At 37.0% G+C, this 18,189-nt stretch overlaps 1 protein-coding gene across 8 annotated transcripts in view; it reads left to right on the top strand.

The window, feature by feature from the left end:
* The window catches only part of HYDIN (HYDIN axonemal central pair apparatus protein), a 427,212-nt gene that overhangs the window by 94,256 nt on the left and 314,767 nt on the right, over positions 1 to 18,189 (top strand). For all 8 annotated transcript variants that reach the window (XM_079117080.1, XM_079117074.1, XM_079117076.1 and 5 more), the window contains exon 7: positions 5,262 to 5,386. In XM_079117080.1, coding sequence (XP_078973206.1) covers positions 5,262 to 5,386 — 125 coding nt within the window. The remainder of the gene's footprint in view (positions 1 to 5,261; positions 5,387 to 18,189) is intronic.

The raw sequence follows: 18,189 nt of genomic DNA, 5'->3' as shown, positions 1-18,189 counted from the left end.
TCCTCCTCCCTCTCGATCTTTAGCAGAGTCCCCAGCAGTAGCTGCAGCAAAGGCCACAGAGAAGGTGCATCTTCTAACTTCTAAGGTGCTGTCAGACTGGCCTGCCCTGGTTCCAAATTATTCCAGGTAACTCTAGTCCCCAGGATGTGATGACACTTCCTCCTTTACTTTAATCTCCAGTCTAGGGGTGGAAATGGCTCAATGCTGTTAACAATCCAAGAGTTACTTCACCGTCTTAAGTTGGGCTTCTCATCTCTCACATTTTCTGTATAACCAAGTCTCTCAATTAAATTGCCATTTTCAAATATTTTTGTTTTCCTGTTTAGATTTTTCATGAAATAGTGTTTTATGCTTTTTCCACAAAATGCATATTTTCCAACCGATTCATTAGTTCTGTGAGCTGCCTCAAACCCTTTCAATCAATCCCCATTCCGAATTAGCCTCAGTTGGGTTTTGTTGTTTGCAACTGAGATCCCTAATAGTTACAAAGAGGAAGAATGTGGCTGCATTTGTGATCAGAACATATTGAATCAGAATCTCTGGGGAGATTCCCTAATAATGTTTTAAAAACTGCACGGGCCATTCTGTTTCCTAGAGAGTGTTCTTAGATTATTGTGATTATTTATAGACTTGGTAGAGCAGTGGTTATAGTTTGGGAATTTGGAGTCAAAAACTCAGGGTCTGTTCTTGGTCCTGCCACTTGTAAAGTTGATATATGACTGGAATGACGATGATTTAATTAATGGTTAAGTTGATATGGTGGTTAGGTTTATTATATAAATTGTAAAAATAAAACTTTCTTTATACATCTGTTGACCCCATTAGAATGTGAGCTTCTCAAATACAAGGATTGTATATCTTTTCATTTGTATTCCCCAGCATCTAGCAAAGTGTCGAGAATAAATAAGTGTTCAATAAATGTTTATAGGATTCCCAACCAACAATATATCACAAGAGCAAAGCACAACTATAAAGCTCTACAATAATTCAAAATAAAAAAAGACATGCTCCAAGTACTATAAAATGGGCATGATGCTTTTTATACTAATAAAAGGAGCAGCAGTGTTCTATAAAATATACGGAGAACATAAACAATTACCATTCAACTTTATTACAAATTTGACCTAAAACTCTAATAGGTCCCAGAATAACTTTGACTATTAAAGTAGGATTAATATCAGAAGGTGACAGAGTGAGTATTAAGAAGCAATTTCAAACTCTAAAGCCTCAAGTTAGGAATTAAATAAGAAAGATTACCTGAAGAAAAATACTAATGTTTCATATAGTAGGACCAATATTTAGACTTCTGTTATAATATCGAATATATTTGGATGGAATAGTTTCAGTTCTTAAGAACAGCTCGTGATGGAACAAAACATCTTTCTCATCATGACTCATGATTTTTCACAAAACTGAATTCCCTCCACAATTAAGTATTTGGTATTAATGAGGGCTGATATCAAGACCAGACATTTTGATAGAGCCAGCCTTATGCCCTTGAGGAACGATACTTGTAACTTCTTGGTAAGTGCATTTTCTGAAACTTGATATTTTCTAGCTGGTTCAGTCCATCGCAAATAAAACAAAGTACCAAATCGAATTACAGACAGCGTTTAGGCACCCGAACTTAACACACTGTACCCAATTAACACTGATTTATTGAGAAAGCTTAGGCAGCTCCAAGCGGCAATGGAGATCCCGGGCGATTTTCTAACCACTTAAGAAGTTGAGTGTAATCTAAGCCTAACAATTAGCACAAAGGAAAGGATCCATTCCCACTCTTTGGAATTTGGACTCCTTTAGGTCCTGAAGGCATGATATTAAGCGTCACCTTCTCTGTGGAAAATCACCTTGGGTTCTGCTGTGTAACAAGTCACTTCAAATCTGTTCTTTTACTACCAAGAAATTTGAAAAGGAAAGTGTAACCACAGTGCCGGAAGAAAAGTTTCAGGAAGTGGAGAGGCAAAGATAGAGGAAGCGACTGCCATGTGTTCCCCAAGCCAGGAAACTGGCCCTGCTCTCAGCTCTTCAGATTCTTACTGAGGCCAGAAGGAAGGACAGAACGTTGACACTGGGAGACTCACCAGCTCCATGAAGCAGAGATTCTGGAGCTACTGAGAATTTAGTCCTTTTCTGTTTCACCAAGATGTTATAAAAGTTAAAGAATGAATGGAAATGTTTTTATTTCCCTTTAAGATTTGATTGTAATTCAGTTCAACAACCTCTCGTGAGAGGCTTCTGGGAATAAAGATGTGTGTGTGGGGTACAATTATGAGTTCCATGTTCAGGGGTGGCTGGGGGTGGGCAGACAGGACAGGGACCCGAAGGCAGCTTCCCTCCCAGCTCTGGCTGAGCAACCCTAAGAAAGTTGCCTGACTTTGAGTTCATCTATATATTCATGTCTAAAACACAAACACCAATACCTGCTTTATAAAGATATTCTGGAGGATTAAAATAAACTGACATATGTAAAATACCCCCCAGAATAGAGTCTGTGCTCGCGAATCAGGTCTCCTTCCTCTCAGAGGCTATGTTTCTTCTAACTTCTGTGTTAGTTTCTTTTTTTATTTTTTTTAATTCATTTTTATTGTAAACAAATGGGATACATCTTGTTTCTCTGTTTGTACATGGAGTAGAGGTGTACCGTTTTCATAATCATACATTTACCTAGGGTAATAGTTTTTGATTCATTCTGTTATTTTTTTTTCTTCCCCCCACCTCTCCCACCCCTTTTATCCCTCTATACAGTATTCTTAAATCGTCAATGGACCTTTACTTTACTTGTAAATATGTGGTGCTGAGAATCGAACCCAGTGCCTCACACTTGCTAGGCAAGTGCTCTTCCACTGAGCCACAACCCCAGCCCCTGTGTTAGTTTCTGATGTTAGCTTCCGTGCCTGCCTTGTGCAGTGGCTAAAAGTTATTGGAAGAAGAGGAGAGAAAACCCAGAATTCCATGAGAAGGAACTCTGCTGCGCACCCTGCACCAGGTGCTTTACAGAAGCAGGGTTCCGTAAAGAGGTGACTGAGTCTGGAATGTGGTCGGCCACTTTGGAATGAGGATAGCATGGGGAAGGACTGGGTGTTCTGATTCGACCCTAGCGGTTCTGGGTTGTTACAAGGGGCACAATCTACTTGGACAGCAGAACAGGTGCAGTGCTGGGGGAGCTTGTGGACAGAGAGGCCACGGCCTCCCACTCATCCCACCGCAGCTGCCTGGTGCATGGGATATCGGGCAGATGTAATCAGAACGCACCATCTGGTCTGGAGCAGATTGTGTGGGACCTTGGAAGCCTAGGATTTGAACTTTATTACAAAACAATAAAGTTATTATTAAAGGTGTATTTATCTAAGTGGATATTAAGGACTGTGGGGACTACTGAAGGTGGCTGAGCAGACTGATGTGTTGTGGGCGTGGTTTACAGCGTCTCTAGAGCTGTGTGAAGGACGGAGGGGACAATGATAACAAGCCTTAACTTGTCTGAACACCCAAATTCATCCTCAGGCTTGTCTTCCAGCACCTCAGGGCTGCCAGCGAGGGAGATAAAACAGCAATAACAAAAGTAATAATAAGCCCTTATGCAGCGTCTCCTAAACGCCAGGCATCATTCCAAGCGCATTACCTTGCTGGTCTCTTCAGTCGCACCAGACCCTATGAAGTAGGCGCGTCATCACCCTCGCTCTGCAGATGAGGAAGTTGAAGGTCATGGCAGAACAGGGTCGGGAACTCTCAGCACTGGTTCCAGAGGCCAGGCTGGAACCACCCCTCCAAGGGGCCTCTACAGCAATGCCCAGAGCTCACTGGAGACTTGGCGTAGTGATTACAGGAAAAAGAAGGGGGGTGTCAAGAAGCGAAAGGAAAGGAAATTGGAGTAGAGAGCTCCAGAGAAAGTACAAAGCTGCCCCTGAGGCGCCAGCGCCAAGAGGCTCCAGGGGCCTGCAATAGTGATCTCAGGGACCACCCGGCACTACCTTGGCCAGAAGCTCTGTACCTCATAGCGGAAAGCCTAGGTTTTCTGGAGGCGAGTTCATTATCTCAGAGAATATTTAAGGAAGGATGACTCTGAAAACTGTTGTGATAGAAGTAAATAATCAGAAACAGCTTCGCCTGCCAGATAGATTGTACAACACATTACTTTGAAAAACTAGCAATTTAAAGAAGTGAAATGGACCGTGAAAATAATTAAATGGCCCAAGTTTCCTATTTAGAAGGAAGAACTCCATAAGTTATTTAAGGTACTTCATGATCAGATCCGGCTCCTCTCTTGATAGTCCCTTCCAGGACAATTAGACGAAACCATTTGCTGTTCCCCAAACCACACGCACTCCCCACAATGCGTCCCATATTCTATTTTGAAAACATGGACCTCATCCTGCTGTCTTTCCAATGTATTCTTCTCTGCCTTCCTGCTGTCTGCTCTCGTCCAGGAAGCTGACCTCTGAGGCAGGGTCAGCAGGCCCAGGTGCCTTCTGGCTTCTGGACGGGCTCAGCCAGTGAGTCCCCACAGGCATTTGGGCAGGCTGTTTGTTACCCCACTGTGTTGTCTGTGTGACCATCTGGGCCGGCCATCTCTTTTGACTAAGGTTCCTTGCCCCTCACAAGGCAGCTTCACTTAAGAACTCTATGTGGGTTTCAAAACCACTGCTTCTCCATGGTTCTTTGGGCCTAGAGATGGTAACAGCTCAACTGCTACGAACCTGGGCTTGCAGTTCCCTATACTCCTCTCACCTCCTTAAAATAGTTCTTTGTTAAACTGTCCTTGGAATTTCCTAATGTGAGTAGACCACCACTTTCCTTTTGGGTCTCTGATCTAGTTTTATACTTCGATACCCTCATTCCACAGGACTTCCTGAAACTTGATGTTTTACCCCTTGGAAGCCACAGCTTTGCATACACATTTTAAATCTGTCCCTTAATGAAATCTCAGGGTCTTGAGGACATAGACTGGATTTTATTCGTTTACTGTCACCCTAACCCAGTGCGAGAGCCCAGCAGGAATACTCAATAAATGGTAAAAGAAGGTCTGAACAGCAAGGGTGCAATCAAGAATACTATCACATCATTTAAGTTTCTCGTATGTTTGCTGATCTATTACTGTTGTTTTAACATTAAAACTGAAGTTCTTTCACTTTAGGGAGAAGAGCACACTTCGCTCCTGGACCATGAAGCTGCTGCATCGGGTCTGACATGGGTCTCCTCTCCTCCTCCTCTCAGGCTGGTTAGATGTGTGCTCTGATGCTGTATCTCCATACCTGTTGCAGGCCTTTCTCTGTGAAGCCCACGGATGGAACTCTTAACATGGGGGAGTCCATGCAGTTGGAAGTAGAGTTTGAGCCACAGACCATTGGCAATCACAGTGGGAGGTTTATCGTGTCTTACGACACAGGTATGTTTTATTCTCTGTTTAGAATTCAACACATTAAGAAAGGTCAGGTGGGAGGTATGATGAAGATCCGTCAGAAATGGTGTTTTGACTGTGTCAGAGTAAGCTAAGATCCACGAGGTAAAGAACAGAACGAATGCCTTCATTGGAAAAGATGTTGAACCGGATGTAACTCTCACCTGGCTGCCTTCCCCAGTGCTTGAAAGCTGGGGGAGACTGTGCCCAGGAAGGAAACTAGACCCAGAAGTTACACAGGTGGCGGGGTTATTTACATGGGAATGAACACTGGAAGTAATGAATACCCCCATGGGTTTTCCATTTGACTGACGGTTGTATTTGTCTAACATTTTAAAAATATATCTCCAAGCTCAGAATGTTTTATACATGCCCACTAGTCACCTATGTAAGATCCAGTTACTTTAATCTTTAGAACATGCAAATATCTTACTTAACAGGAATGTAGGACAGTAACCATCATAACTAGCATTTTCTTGAGGGCCATACCCTGTGTGACCATGAAATTCCACATTCTTTTTGAAATTGTGTAACTTATAATCATGTAGCCTGCATGGGTACTGTGCCATCTGAAAACCTGATTTTTGGTTGGGTTGTGGCTCAGTGGTAGAGAGCTTGCCTGGCACGTGTGAGGCACTGGATTTGATCCTCAGCACCACATGAAAATAAATAAATAAAATAAAGGTATTGCATCCATCTACAACTACAAATATTTTTTATAAAACCTGGTTTTCAAATTAATATTTTGTCATTACCTTTTCTTTATGATTTTTCTCATTTGTTTCTCATTTCCTTAACATTTGTTGTTGATTTATGCAGAGCATCTACTTTGTAGAGAGAAAACAGAAGTACACAGTCATGGAAAGAGTTACAAATGACATCTAGGTGACAGTTCAGAGTGGTTGGCTTTGTGGTGCACATCTGAGCAGGACAGCTCAAGCCCCTGCTTCAGTGGGCCTGGCTGCTGGTGGCCCAGCATCACAGCATGTAACCTGTGGCACAGTCTGTTTTCACCTGCTGGTGTTAGCCACGGTTCACTGGCTGCCAGTGAGAGGAGCCTGATTTAAACTAGCTCAGATGAAAGAGGACACGTTTGACCCTTGTAGACAAATAAAAGCACAGCTCATAACACATCAGGGATGTCAGTTGTCCAAGGTACTTGGGTCATTTTGCATTTCCACCAATGAAGTGTGAGTGTTTCAGCTGCTTCCCATTCTTGCCGATAAACATTGGTGTTTTGTTAACTTCAGGCGTACTAGGGATGTGAAGTGATGTCTAACAGTGGTTTTAATTTTCATTTTCCCAGTGATTAATGCTGTTGAACACCTTTCTATGTGCTTCTGAGCACAGGAAGGAAACATATTCCTGTATCTTTTAAAGTGTCCATTTAAGACTTCTCCCTTTTTTCCCTCTGTTAATAATTTCTAAGTATCCGGTATAACTGGGTACTAGTCATTTGTTAGATGTATGTATTATTAATCTTTTCTCCCAGTCTGTAGTTTGCCTTTTCATTTCCTTAATGATATTTCTTGATGATCAGTAACTTTTTAATTTTGACTAAATCCATGTTGTTAATTTTTTTCTTTTCAGATTAATGCTTTTTGCTTCCTTGTTAAAATGGGTTTGCCTTCTCCAAGATCATGAATATAGTCTTTTGTGTTTACTTCTTCAAAAGTTATAGTTTTAGTGTCTGTATTTACGTCAGTCATCAGTCTCTGAGTTAATTTTGTGCATGCATGAGGAGGGGGCATATGTCTTTTTTTCTTTTTCCTCACGTATGTTACTGGCTCTTCTAGGTTCTCATTATCTGGTTCTGGAATACTGACTAGAGTTTATTCCAGTTTGATATTTGATGTTGGGATTTTTAGTAGATTCTGTATCAGATTAAGAAAATTCCCTTCACTCCCTAGGTTTCTGAATCTTTTAATCTTGAATGGGTATTGAAGTTTTACCAAATACTTTTTGTATATTTACTGACATTGTCATACATTATTACACTTCTATTCTTCTAACTCACTGACTGGTTTTGAAATGCTACATTATGGGATGAACTCAATTTTTAAATATTATTATTACTTAACAAATCACTGGATTATATTTGCTAACATTTTATTTGAGAACGTGGCATCCATGAGAAAAATTGACCTATAATTTTCTTTTCATGTAATGATCTTGTCAGGTTTTGGTCTGACAAACAAATTGGTCTTATAAAACAAGAAGCTGGGAGTTAGTCTCTGATTTTATTCTCTGGAAAAACTGTTTTTTTTTTTTTAAGATTTGTGTTATTACTTTTCAAATGATTGAAAAATTCATGGAATCTTAGGGTAGTTTTGATTTGCATTTCTCTTATTCCTAGAGATGTTGGACATTTTTTCATATATCTGTTGATTGCTTGTAGATCTTCTTCTGTGAAGTATCTGTTCATTTCCTTAGCCCATTGTTGATTGGATTATTTGTATTCTTGGTGTAGAGTTTTTTGAGTTCTTTATATATTCTGGAAATTAGCGCTCTATCTGAAGTATGAGTGGCAAAGATTTTCTCCACTCTATAAGCTCTCTCTTCACATTACTGATAGTTTCCTTTGCTGAGAGATAGCTTTTTAGTTTGAATCTATCCCAGTTGTTGATTCTTGCTTTTATTTCTTGTGCTATGGGAGTCCTGTTAAGGAAGTCTAAACATTTTAAAGGCCATCTATGCTAAGCCCATGGCCAATATCATTCTAAATATAGAAAAACTGAAAGCATTTCCCCTAAAAACTGGCAAGACAGGGATGCCCTCTCTCACCACTCCTATTCAACATCGTCCTTGAAACTCTAGCCAGAGCAATTAGACAAATCAAAGAAATTAAAGGGATACGAATAGGAAAAGAAGAACTCAAACTATCCCTGTTTGCTGATGACATGATTATATAATTAGAGGAACCCGGAAATTCCACCAGAAAACTTTTAGAACTCATAAGTGAATTCAGTGAAGTATCAGGTTACAAGATCAGTGCTCATAAATCCAATGCATTTTTATACATAAGTGATGAATCTTCAGAAGGAGAAGTTAGGAAAACTACCCCATTCATAATAGCCTCGAAAAAAATAAAATACTTGGGAATTAATCTAACAAAAGAGATGAAAGACCTCTACAATGAGAACTACAGAAAACTAAAGAAAGAAAATAAAGAAAATCTTAGAAGATGGAAAGATCACCCATGTTCTTGGATAGGCAGAATTAATATTGTCAAAATGGCCATACTACCAAAAGTGCTATACAGATTCAATGCAATTCCAATTAAAATCCCAATGACGTACCTTACAGAAATAGAGCAAGCAATTATGAAATTCATCTGGAAGAATAAGAAGCCCAGAATACCTAAAGCAATCCTTAGCAGACAGAACGAAGCAGGGGGTATCGCAATATCAGAACTTCAACTATACTACAAATCAATAGTAACAAAAATGGCATGATATTGGCACCAAAATAGACAGGTAGATCAATGGTACAGAATAGAGGACATGGACACAAACCCAAATAAATACAATTTTCTCATACTAGACAAAGGTGCCAAAAATATGCAATGGAGAAAAGATAGCCTCTTCAACAAATGGTGCTGGGAAAACTGGAAAACCATATGCAACAGAATGAAACTGAACCCCTATCTCTCACCCTGCACAAAACTCAACTCAAAATGGATCAAGGACCTTGGAATCAGACCAGAGACCCTTCATCTTAGAGAAGAAAAAGTAGTTCCAAATCTTCAACATGTCAGCTTAGAATCAGACTTCCTAATTCAAATTCTTATACTATTTTTCTAAAGAAATGTCCATATAATCTAAAAATCTTAAATTCCTCAGCATAAAATTATTTCAAAATAGCCATTCATAATATCTGCACTAAACTTCTGTCTCCTTGTCTTACCTGTTACTAGAATATGCTATTAAAATCCACAACTATGATAATGGGTCTAGTGTTTCTCTTCTTGCTATTAATTTCCATTTAATATACTTGGAGACTATGATAATTGGTATGTACACATTTAGGATTAGTAGGATTTCCTGTTGAATTAGCCATTTTACCATTGTGAAATATTTCTTAATCTTCTGTAACATTTCTGACAGTAAAGTCTACTTGATCTGACATTTTCGTAGTGTAGAACTCTCTTTTGATTAGTGTGGACATAGTATATTCTGTTCATCCTTTTACTTTCAACTCCTCTGTGTCTTCATATTTAAAGTCTGACATTTGGAAGTATCACCAGGTGGTTTTTTTTAATCCATTCTAAAAAAAATCTTTATCCTTATAATTGCACCATTCAACCCGTCCTTTTATGTTGAATAAAATTATTTGAGTTTGAAGTTTCTAACGGACTATTAAGGAATTGTTACCACAATGGGAAAAGTACTAGGTGAGTTCCAAGTAGGAGCTTTGTGTTATTAGTGTTGATAGTGTATGAAGTTGAAAAATAAAGAGTGTTAATAAACTCAGTCAGTGATAAAATTTTTTTCCATCTGTTTCTCCACATCTTTGTGAGGAAAAACTTGTTTATGTCAATCCCCTAAACTAAGTATCAGAAAAAATGTGAATCACCTTGAGTCATTATATCACAGGTTGCAAAGCAGGAGCTTGAAAAAGAACAGTCAACCCTTTTACTAAAATAATTGTTGGAAAATATATTAAACAAATCACCTTTAAAATATTCTTTATTTCCTCTTTATCTCATCCTTTTTAATAGTTTCAGTGTATTTTAATACATTTGACATATGGTTGGATATAATTTATAAATAAATCTTCATATGCTGGGGATATAATTTTAAGAAATTTTATTTGGTTAGATTTTTGAGACCAAATAGGTTAGAGCTTAGCTCATGAAATCTTGAGAGAGGACTCCAATGACATGTTGAATCCAGTCCTTAGATTTTACAGATGAAAAACTGAAACCCTGTGAAATTAAGTGGCTTGCCCAAGGTCACAGGACTAGTCCAAAGCACAGTTAGAGCTCTGTCTCGCTCTTCGCTCCTGGGCGCTGCCCTTGGCACCGTCCTGGATGTCCCCCTGGTCTATATTTTTATTCCCTCTGTCTGTTGACTTTGAAAGGCAGTTGTATTCTCCCAGAGGCCCTGGATCTGAATTTTACTTTTAAATAAGTATTTGGAATCACACTTTTTATAGTCTCCTGCTAAAGGAAAGGTAGGTTAACAACAATGAATATTTGTATATTAAAATTTAATTGCTTGCAGAAATTGGTCTCCTCACCCTTAGGTTCTGATGTTAAGTTTGGTAAATGAATGATTTTTTTTCCCTGAAGGTTGAAGACAGAGGTGAATTGCCCTGTAGCATTTTTCCTTACATGAAGTGAACCGCTAATAAGAATATACTTTGGTCTGTGTTGTGGGTCATCAATGACCAGAGCCTATAACCTTCTATTAGTGAAAAACAGTAATGAATTCCTCAACGTAATTAATTGTGGAGCTTTCCCAAGCAGCCATGATCATCGGCTTCCCATTTCATTAAATAAGCATCGATTGAACTTTCTGCCACTGTTAGAAGTATGAATTGATTGGAGGAGGGAAATTTAATATGGATTATTGTTGAATGTTTCTTCTTCAGACTTCCTTGATGTACTCAGCAGCAAGAAGTAGTCAGTCACGTTTCTAACAGCTGTGTCTGTTCCATCATGTCCTTCTCTGAATATACACTTGATAAAATCAGCTGGGAGATTTCTTTCCTTTTTCTGATAAGAGTTCAAACCAGTGCCCGAGCTATTAAGGTCACGTATAATGCTCCATTAATATCTAATTCTTCACTCAGTAACTAGAATTCTTCCCTCTTTCTCTCTGTGGGTGCCTGTGTGGTATAGTCAAGTTCGTTTAGGCAACAAAGTTTACCCCAGACATGATTCTGTTACCTTTGAATTATAATCTAAAACCGTGAAAGAACTGAAGCAATGTGGTACCTTTGGCAAACCCATCCCCAGAAGAGATTAAAGATACAACTACTCTAGGCTATGTCAGTGGCAACACAGTGAAAACAAAATCAGAACAGGTGCATAGTTCTGTCCTTCGGTAAAACAGAAAAGGGAAGGCATTTGACTCTTAAGCAAATGGTTAATTGCTTAAGTCTTTCGATTTTCAAATGAGCATTGAGGAACTGCATAATTTTAAGAGTTCATGCAGATATTAGTATTCAGAGCAAGCTTTGAAAATGGCATTCTTCCCAAACGTTGGGTGACTTGAATGAGTACTAGAAATAGTGCAGCAGTTTTTTCTTCAGTGCCTGGTGAGGTTACTGTCCCCTTAGAGGACATTAACCACTGGCATAATCGGGAAATAGAGCTGATGTGCTTATTCAGCACTTTTTAAGGTATTATGCCTCTTACTGAAGAGGAGATATTTCAGTTTAGGAATCAGAAGCTGGCTGGTAGGCTTTTTCCACCAAAGGTGTGATGTGTTGTTATTAAATATATAAGCAATCATAATGTTAGTACTTCACAGGGTAGCTTTATGGTCATTTATGCATTTTATTTTAGAATACTTTCTAAAACCATAAAGAATTTCTTTTTTTTTTTCCTCGTAAAGGCCAATAAAAGGAATAATAAAGTATACCATAGTAACTAATTGAGTGTGATATACTTTGCAAGTTGAAACTGCTAAATAATATCTAAATATATCTGTGCAAAATTGCCTGCATGAACTTTGTTTCAATTATGTGGTTATTAAAATTAATTATGAATGTGTGCCATTATAATTAGAAAAAATCTAGCAAAACATAGTTGTAAAAGAAGCAAATGTTTTAACACAGGTTTAGAGACTGTGGAAACCTTCCTTGACCTAGTTTTCTTTTCTTCATTCCTTATTCCATGTCTTAGGGTAGGGACTAGAAGTTAGGACAATCTCTGGTTGTTGGGTATTGTTTAGGAGGTAGGATGAGGTTTCTGTGAATTGCCTAACAAGGCAAGACTGTCTAATCATTAGGTGTAAGTATTTAGAGGGACATTAAAGAACAATTTTTAAACTTCATTTTTTGAGATGAGTATACGGAGTTTAATGACTTTACATCTAAGTGGATCTGGAATTTGAACCTAAGTATTTGGGATCCTCTGAAGCTCATGTACTCCTTGCAGACCTACATTGCCTCTGCAGATACCGATTTTGGCTTTGCCAATGATGTACTGTGTGAACTCAGTCCAGTTGCTTAATTTCAGTTTCCCGAACAAGGAAAAGAGCACTACCAAGGAAATTTGGTTCAGCAGTACACTGCGGTGGTGAATTTGACCCTGCTGTAACCAAGAGATGAGAAACACTCTTTCCATGAACCTGTTCCCTAGAGAATCTGTGGCTCCACTCATACATTTTATTTAGTGTCCTCTGTTGTCTGAAAGTCTTGAGACTACAGTATGAGATATATCGTGTATATAGCCAGCTTCACATTTATTTTTGTAAAATTAGTTTTGTTCTTATTTGTTTTTGGTTGATTGATAGTAGCAAAACTGGCAAGAAGGTAATGAGACCTTCCACAAAATATATCTTTACTGGGACATAATAAATGACTGTGGCTAACCCCATCTACAGTGATTGTAGCATTCAACTCCAGAAACCAAACCAGAATGGGAACAGCTCTCCGAGGGCTCAAAAAAATGATAATACTGAGGCACTGCAGCTCTCTCCATTCCCACAGGTGCAACTCAGTCTCCATGCTATTATTCTTCTAAGTAGCTGGGGATGGGGTGCCCTTTTTAAGGTTGTCTTTATGCAAGTAGTTGTAAAAAGCAAGTACCTCAACAGCTTTGGGGACAGGAGAAGAGTCATTGCTTCCTTCTCTTGGTGGATCTGATGATTTAGGGGAAATAGCTGTGGAAAAATTGATATTAGACAGTTCTTGAAAAAAATATAATAGCTCTTGCTCTATTTCTGGGAAGGAATATTCTTGCTATGACCAACTCAAATTGATGACATTAGTCTCTCTGACCCCTAGATTTGTGAAATAAGCCCTTGGATCTTTTTTCCCTCTTGATAAAATTTTCAAACAATAAAATATTTCAAATAACCACAAAAGTATAGAGAATAATAAAATCGACACCTGTTTTATTTCGCTCGTGTCAACACTTTGCCATACACAGTTCTTTCAGGGTTTTCATTTTGGGGGATAATTCAACCGATTATTGAGTTGAAGCTACTGCGTTACTCTTTCCTGATCCAGTCCCTAATACTCCTTAGAAGAGCTGCATTGGATGCATTTTTATGCTATTTCTATAAGTTTACTTATCCATAAACAATAAGTAGTATTGTCTTGATAATTTTTAAACTTCTCATAAATGGTATTATACTGCAGATACCATTCTCTGATTTGCTTTTTTTTTTCACTGAACATCATGTTTTAAATTTAAATACATAGATACACATTGTTCTGATTTATTTTGACTAAGTGCCACATTTCAGGATGCAAAAATACTACAATTTTCTATTCTCCCATTAACTACTTAGGCTGTTGCTGTTTTTTTGTTATGTTTTGTTTTGTTCTCTTACAGACAACACTCCATTGCGCATCCTTGTACAATATCCTTCTGCGGTTGTGTGAGAATTTCTCTTGGGGTAAATACCTACAAGGGCTATTGTTGAGTTACAGGGAAAATTTATCCTGAGATTTACTGAATACTAAGTTGGTTTGTCAAGTGACTATACAATTTATGCTATTAGCACAGTATATGAACATTCTTATTTTTATATATCCTTGCTGATATGTTGCCAAAACTGTATTGTCAAATTACTTGATTTTTTTTGTTTGTTTGTTAAATTGATGGTTATGAGACAGCATATTAATTTACTCTATACTTCTTGCACTGCTAGTGCTGTTTAGCAGTTTTACATGTTTATTGATGGTCTTTCAATCCTTTTTTGTTTTAGTTTTTGGATGGGTGATGTTCAAAAATAAAACAATGTTTAAAATTACATATTGAAAGATCTTGCTTCCACACTGGCACATTCACCCAATCCCACTCCCATTTCATTAGTTTCTTGGGTGTCCTCCAATGGTTTATGGCAAATAGATGCAAACATGAATACATACACTTATTTTCCTGGTACAAAATAACCTTCTACATAAATTGCTCTATGCATTCTCTTTTCCACTTAGTCCTGAATCCTGGAGATCTTTCCTAACTGTGTACCTTTCACACTTACTTATACCATATCTGCTTTTAGATGAAGCACAAATAATTTAACTAGCCTTCTCTTGGTGGATACTTTGGCTTTTTCCATTCTACTATTATTAAGAATAATGCTATAATAAATACCAATGATATTTTCCTGGCTCATCTATGGGATAAATTCCTGGAAGCAAATAGTTTTGTGATTTGAATAGGTATTTTTATTTGTGTTAGACTGCCTTACTGATTTCTGAGAGTTGTTTATATAGTCAGGGATTTAATCCCTTTGCCTTGGATATGAGTTGCAAATAGGGATATGTCTTGAATATGTCTTTGCTTATGGTGTTTTGAGTCATGCAGAATTCCTTTCTTTCATTTTTAGGTAATCAGATTTCTCAATCATTTTTAGAGGGATCTGTATTTGGAGTCAAAGTTAGAAAGATTTTCCCTCTCTGAAGGTATAAGGAAATTCTCTTGTGTATTGTTCTACTTTTATGGCTTCATAGTGAACATTTAAATATTTGATTTACTTGACATTTATTCCGATATACGAGATAATTTTTTCCTCGACTTTGCCTAAAAAGTTGTTCCAATGGAAAATTTTTCAAACAAAGTTTATATTTACACCAGTGACTTGAGATGCTGCCTTTCTAATGAACTAAATTTCATTATGGATTTGGGTCCATTTTGACTTTTATTCTAGTCCATTGGTGTATATCTTTGTGTTGCACTGTACCAGGATGTTTTAGTTACTGAGACTTACAATATTTTATTTCATTCTATCAGTTCCTCTTTTACAGACTTTTAAAAATGTGCTTTGAATTTTGTCAAATTCTTTTCAGCATCAATGAAGATTCATTTTTTAATAGTCATTATTGCATTCCTAAATAAGCTCCACGTGGTTATGAAGTATGGTTCTTTTAATGGGGTCATGAATTATGATATCCGATTGTATTTAGAATTTTTACATTGATATTCAGAAGAGCAGTTAGCCTACAGATTGGCCTACTTGTTTTATGGTCCTCAGAATTTAATAACAATGTTATACTGGAAAACAGTGTTGAAAATTAACAGTTAATTATATAAATTTAACAGAAGAATAGATACAGTAGGATATGACTTATGAACCTGAAGATGGTCAATAAATATACTCAAACTGAAGTACAGGGAGAGAAACAAATGTGAATGGAAGAAGAAGGAAAAAAAAAAAAAACCAGAAAGCAAAGACCATGTGGACATAGTCAGAAAGTCAATATAACTATCACTAGTCTCAGAAGTAGAGGAGAGAATGAACAGAACTAAAAGAATATTTTGAGATATGGACTGAGAATTTTCCCAAAATGACAATGACATTAATGCACATGTTCATAAAACTGAGCAAACCTGCAGTGGTACAAAAACAGAGAAAACCAAACTTAATGTTAAAATGCTGAAAATGAAAGCAAAGAACATTATAAAAACACCCAGAGGAAAAGGCATATCACCCTAAGAGAAACTCTAATAATACTAATGGCAAACTTTCCAGCTGAAATTATGAAAGAAGATAACAAAATGGAATTATTAAATGCTTAAAGAAAACAATGCTAATTTAGAGTCTTTTATCATTCAAAATATACTTAAAAAGTGAAGACCAACCCAAGACACTTGTAGACAAAAAAGATAGACATTTTTGTAGAATTGTTGGTTGTCATTTTTTCACCTTCATCAAAGGCAATATAATGTTATTCTGTTGTCTTAGTTTTCCTGGTTTCAGTTGAAAAGTCAGACATAATGCCAACTGTGGATCCTTTCAAGATCATTTCCCTTTTCTCTCACTACTTTCAGGATTTTCTCTGTCTTTGCTTTTCTTTAGTTTTACTGCAATGTGTTTAGGTATGAATTAAAAATTTATCCCATGGACTTTCATTTGGCTTTTTGAATTGTGAACTGATGATTTTAGTTGATTCTAGAAAATTTTAGCCATCATCTCTGGAAGTATTGCCTTTGCTTCATTATCTTTCCTCTCTCCCTCTTAGTTTCCACTTAGGTACTTTTTAGACATTCTCATGTTGTCTTATCCATTCATGTTTATTTTCCATATGCTTTTATTTCCTCATATTTCATTTTGTATTTTTGGGCTATTTTCCATTTTACTATTTTTTCATTAAGATTAATAAAATTCTCATATTAAGTATGCCTTTGAGTTTTTCCTTTGTAGTTTTTCTTTTTTAAATTTAGAATTTTTCATTTTTCCCCTATAAGCCCTAGAGTATGGTTCTTTTCAAATGTTTTTGGTTTATTTGATTTCCTGTTCTCTGAATATAGCTTCAAGCACATCCAATTGTTTCTTTAAACAAATTCAACCTAGTAACTTGTGCATGGTCTATATCTGATAACTTCTGGTATCTGGTTCTTTGTGAGCCTATTTGTCTTGTGTCACTGATTCTAACACATGGAGTTTTAATTCTTTGCATGTCTCATTATGTTTGGCTATCTGATTGAGAAAAAAAAAAAGAGGTTGACAATTTTGAAACTTTGAATACAGATATTCCCCTCTGAAGAGAAATGACTTTCTTTTTCCAGGTAATTTGGGAAATAACCAGTCAATGACTGCCAAACTCAGAGCTTGAAATTCTCTGCAATATAGGCAATTCCAGAATGATAGTTAACTCTGATATTTAGGGTTAATGTACTTCCAATTATCTTGAAGGCATAACCCTTTGAGTGCCAGTCTGTTTGGGGAGAGACTTCTTTTTGGCTCAAGTCATTTATTTTATGAAAAAGGTATTCAATAGCTTTCATAATTAAGAGCATGCAAATTAAAGCAACAATGAGTTTTCACTTATAAGATCATTAAATTTCACTCATTAAAAAATTTAAAAGTGTTTTTGGGGAAGGCTGTGCATGAAAATATTGGTGGTTTTTACCTCTAAACAGTATTCACCTGGGGTTTCATGAAGGGGAGAAAACATTTTAGTTTCATTGTATATGATTTTTGTAGTATCTGAAATTTAGACTTCATGTATACCTTGTTAAGTAAATTTCTTTTTAAACTTTTAGCATCAAAGCCTTGATACTTTCTTTTTCTTTAAGCCTTAGGGTAAGTTTTACCATATTCAAAGTGATAGAGTCCAAAACACTTTAAAATACACAAAGGACCACTGAATGAGTATTTGATTTATACCATAATAAACAAAGCAGAAATGTTTGCTGAAAGTGAAGGTGTTTTCTGGTTCTAATTAAAACTTTAGCAGCAGAGGCCAACAGACCATTCACAGTATTTTCTTCCTTTTTCTATTTGACATAGAGTGATATACCTGCTGTCCCATTGCAGAGGTCAAACACAATGTAGTTTGTAGATTGGTATCTTCTTGAAAGCCCAGGGGGTCTCACTTGTGCACTAGAATCAAAGTGTATTGGTGCATCTTGAATGAAGTCAGAGATTTACTGCTGTGCTGAAAGATAGTATTCCTAATACTTAAAAATTAATACTGAAAATTAAGTATTGCGTTTGTTAATTATTTATTTTCTATATAACCAGTACCAGATAAGGCAAGTGTATGTGTGTGTGTGTTTAGTTTTCATTGCTGTTGTTTAGGGATGAGATTCCTTTTAAATGTTCAATTTTTTGTTTCTGCAGTTACCAGATCTTTTTTCCTGACCCTGTTCTTGATTGCACTTA

The sequence above is a fragment of the Sciurus vulgaris genome, assembly GCF_902686455.1.
Source record: "Sciurus vulgaris genome assembly, chromosome: 17".
NCBI lineage: Eukaryota > Metazoa > Chordata > Mammalia > Rodentia > Sciuridae > Sciurus > Sciurus vulgaris.
Note: the sequence above shows the minus strand (reverse complement) of the source record. Positions and strands in the feature narration are given on the sequence as shown.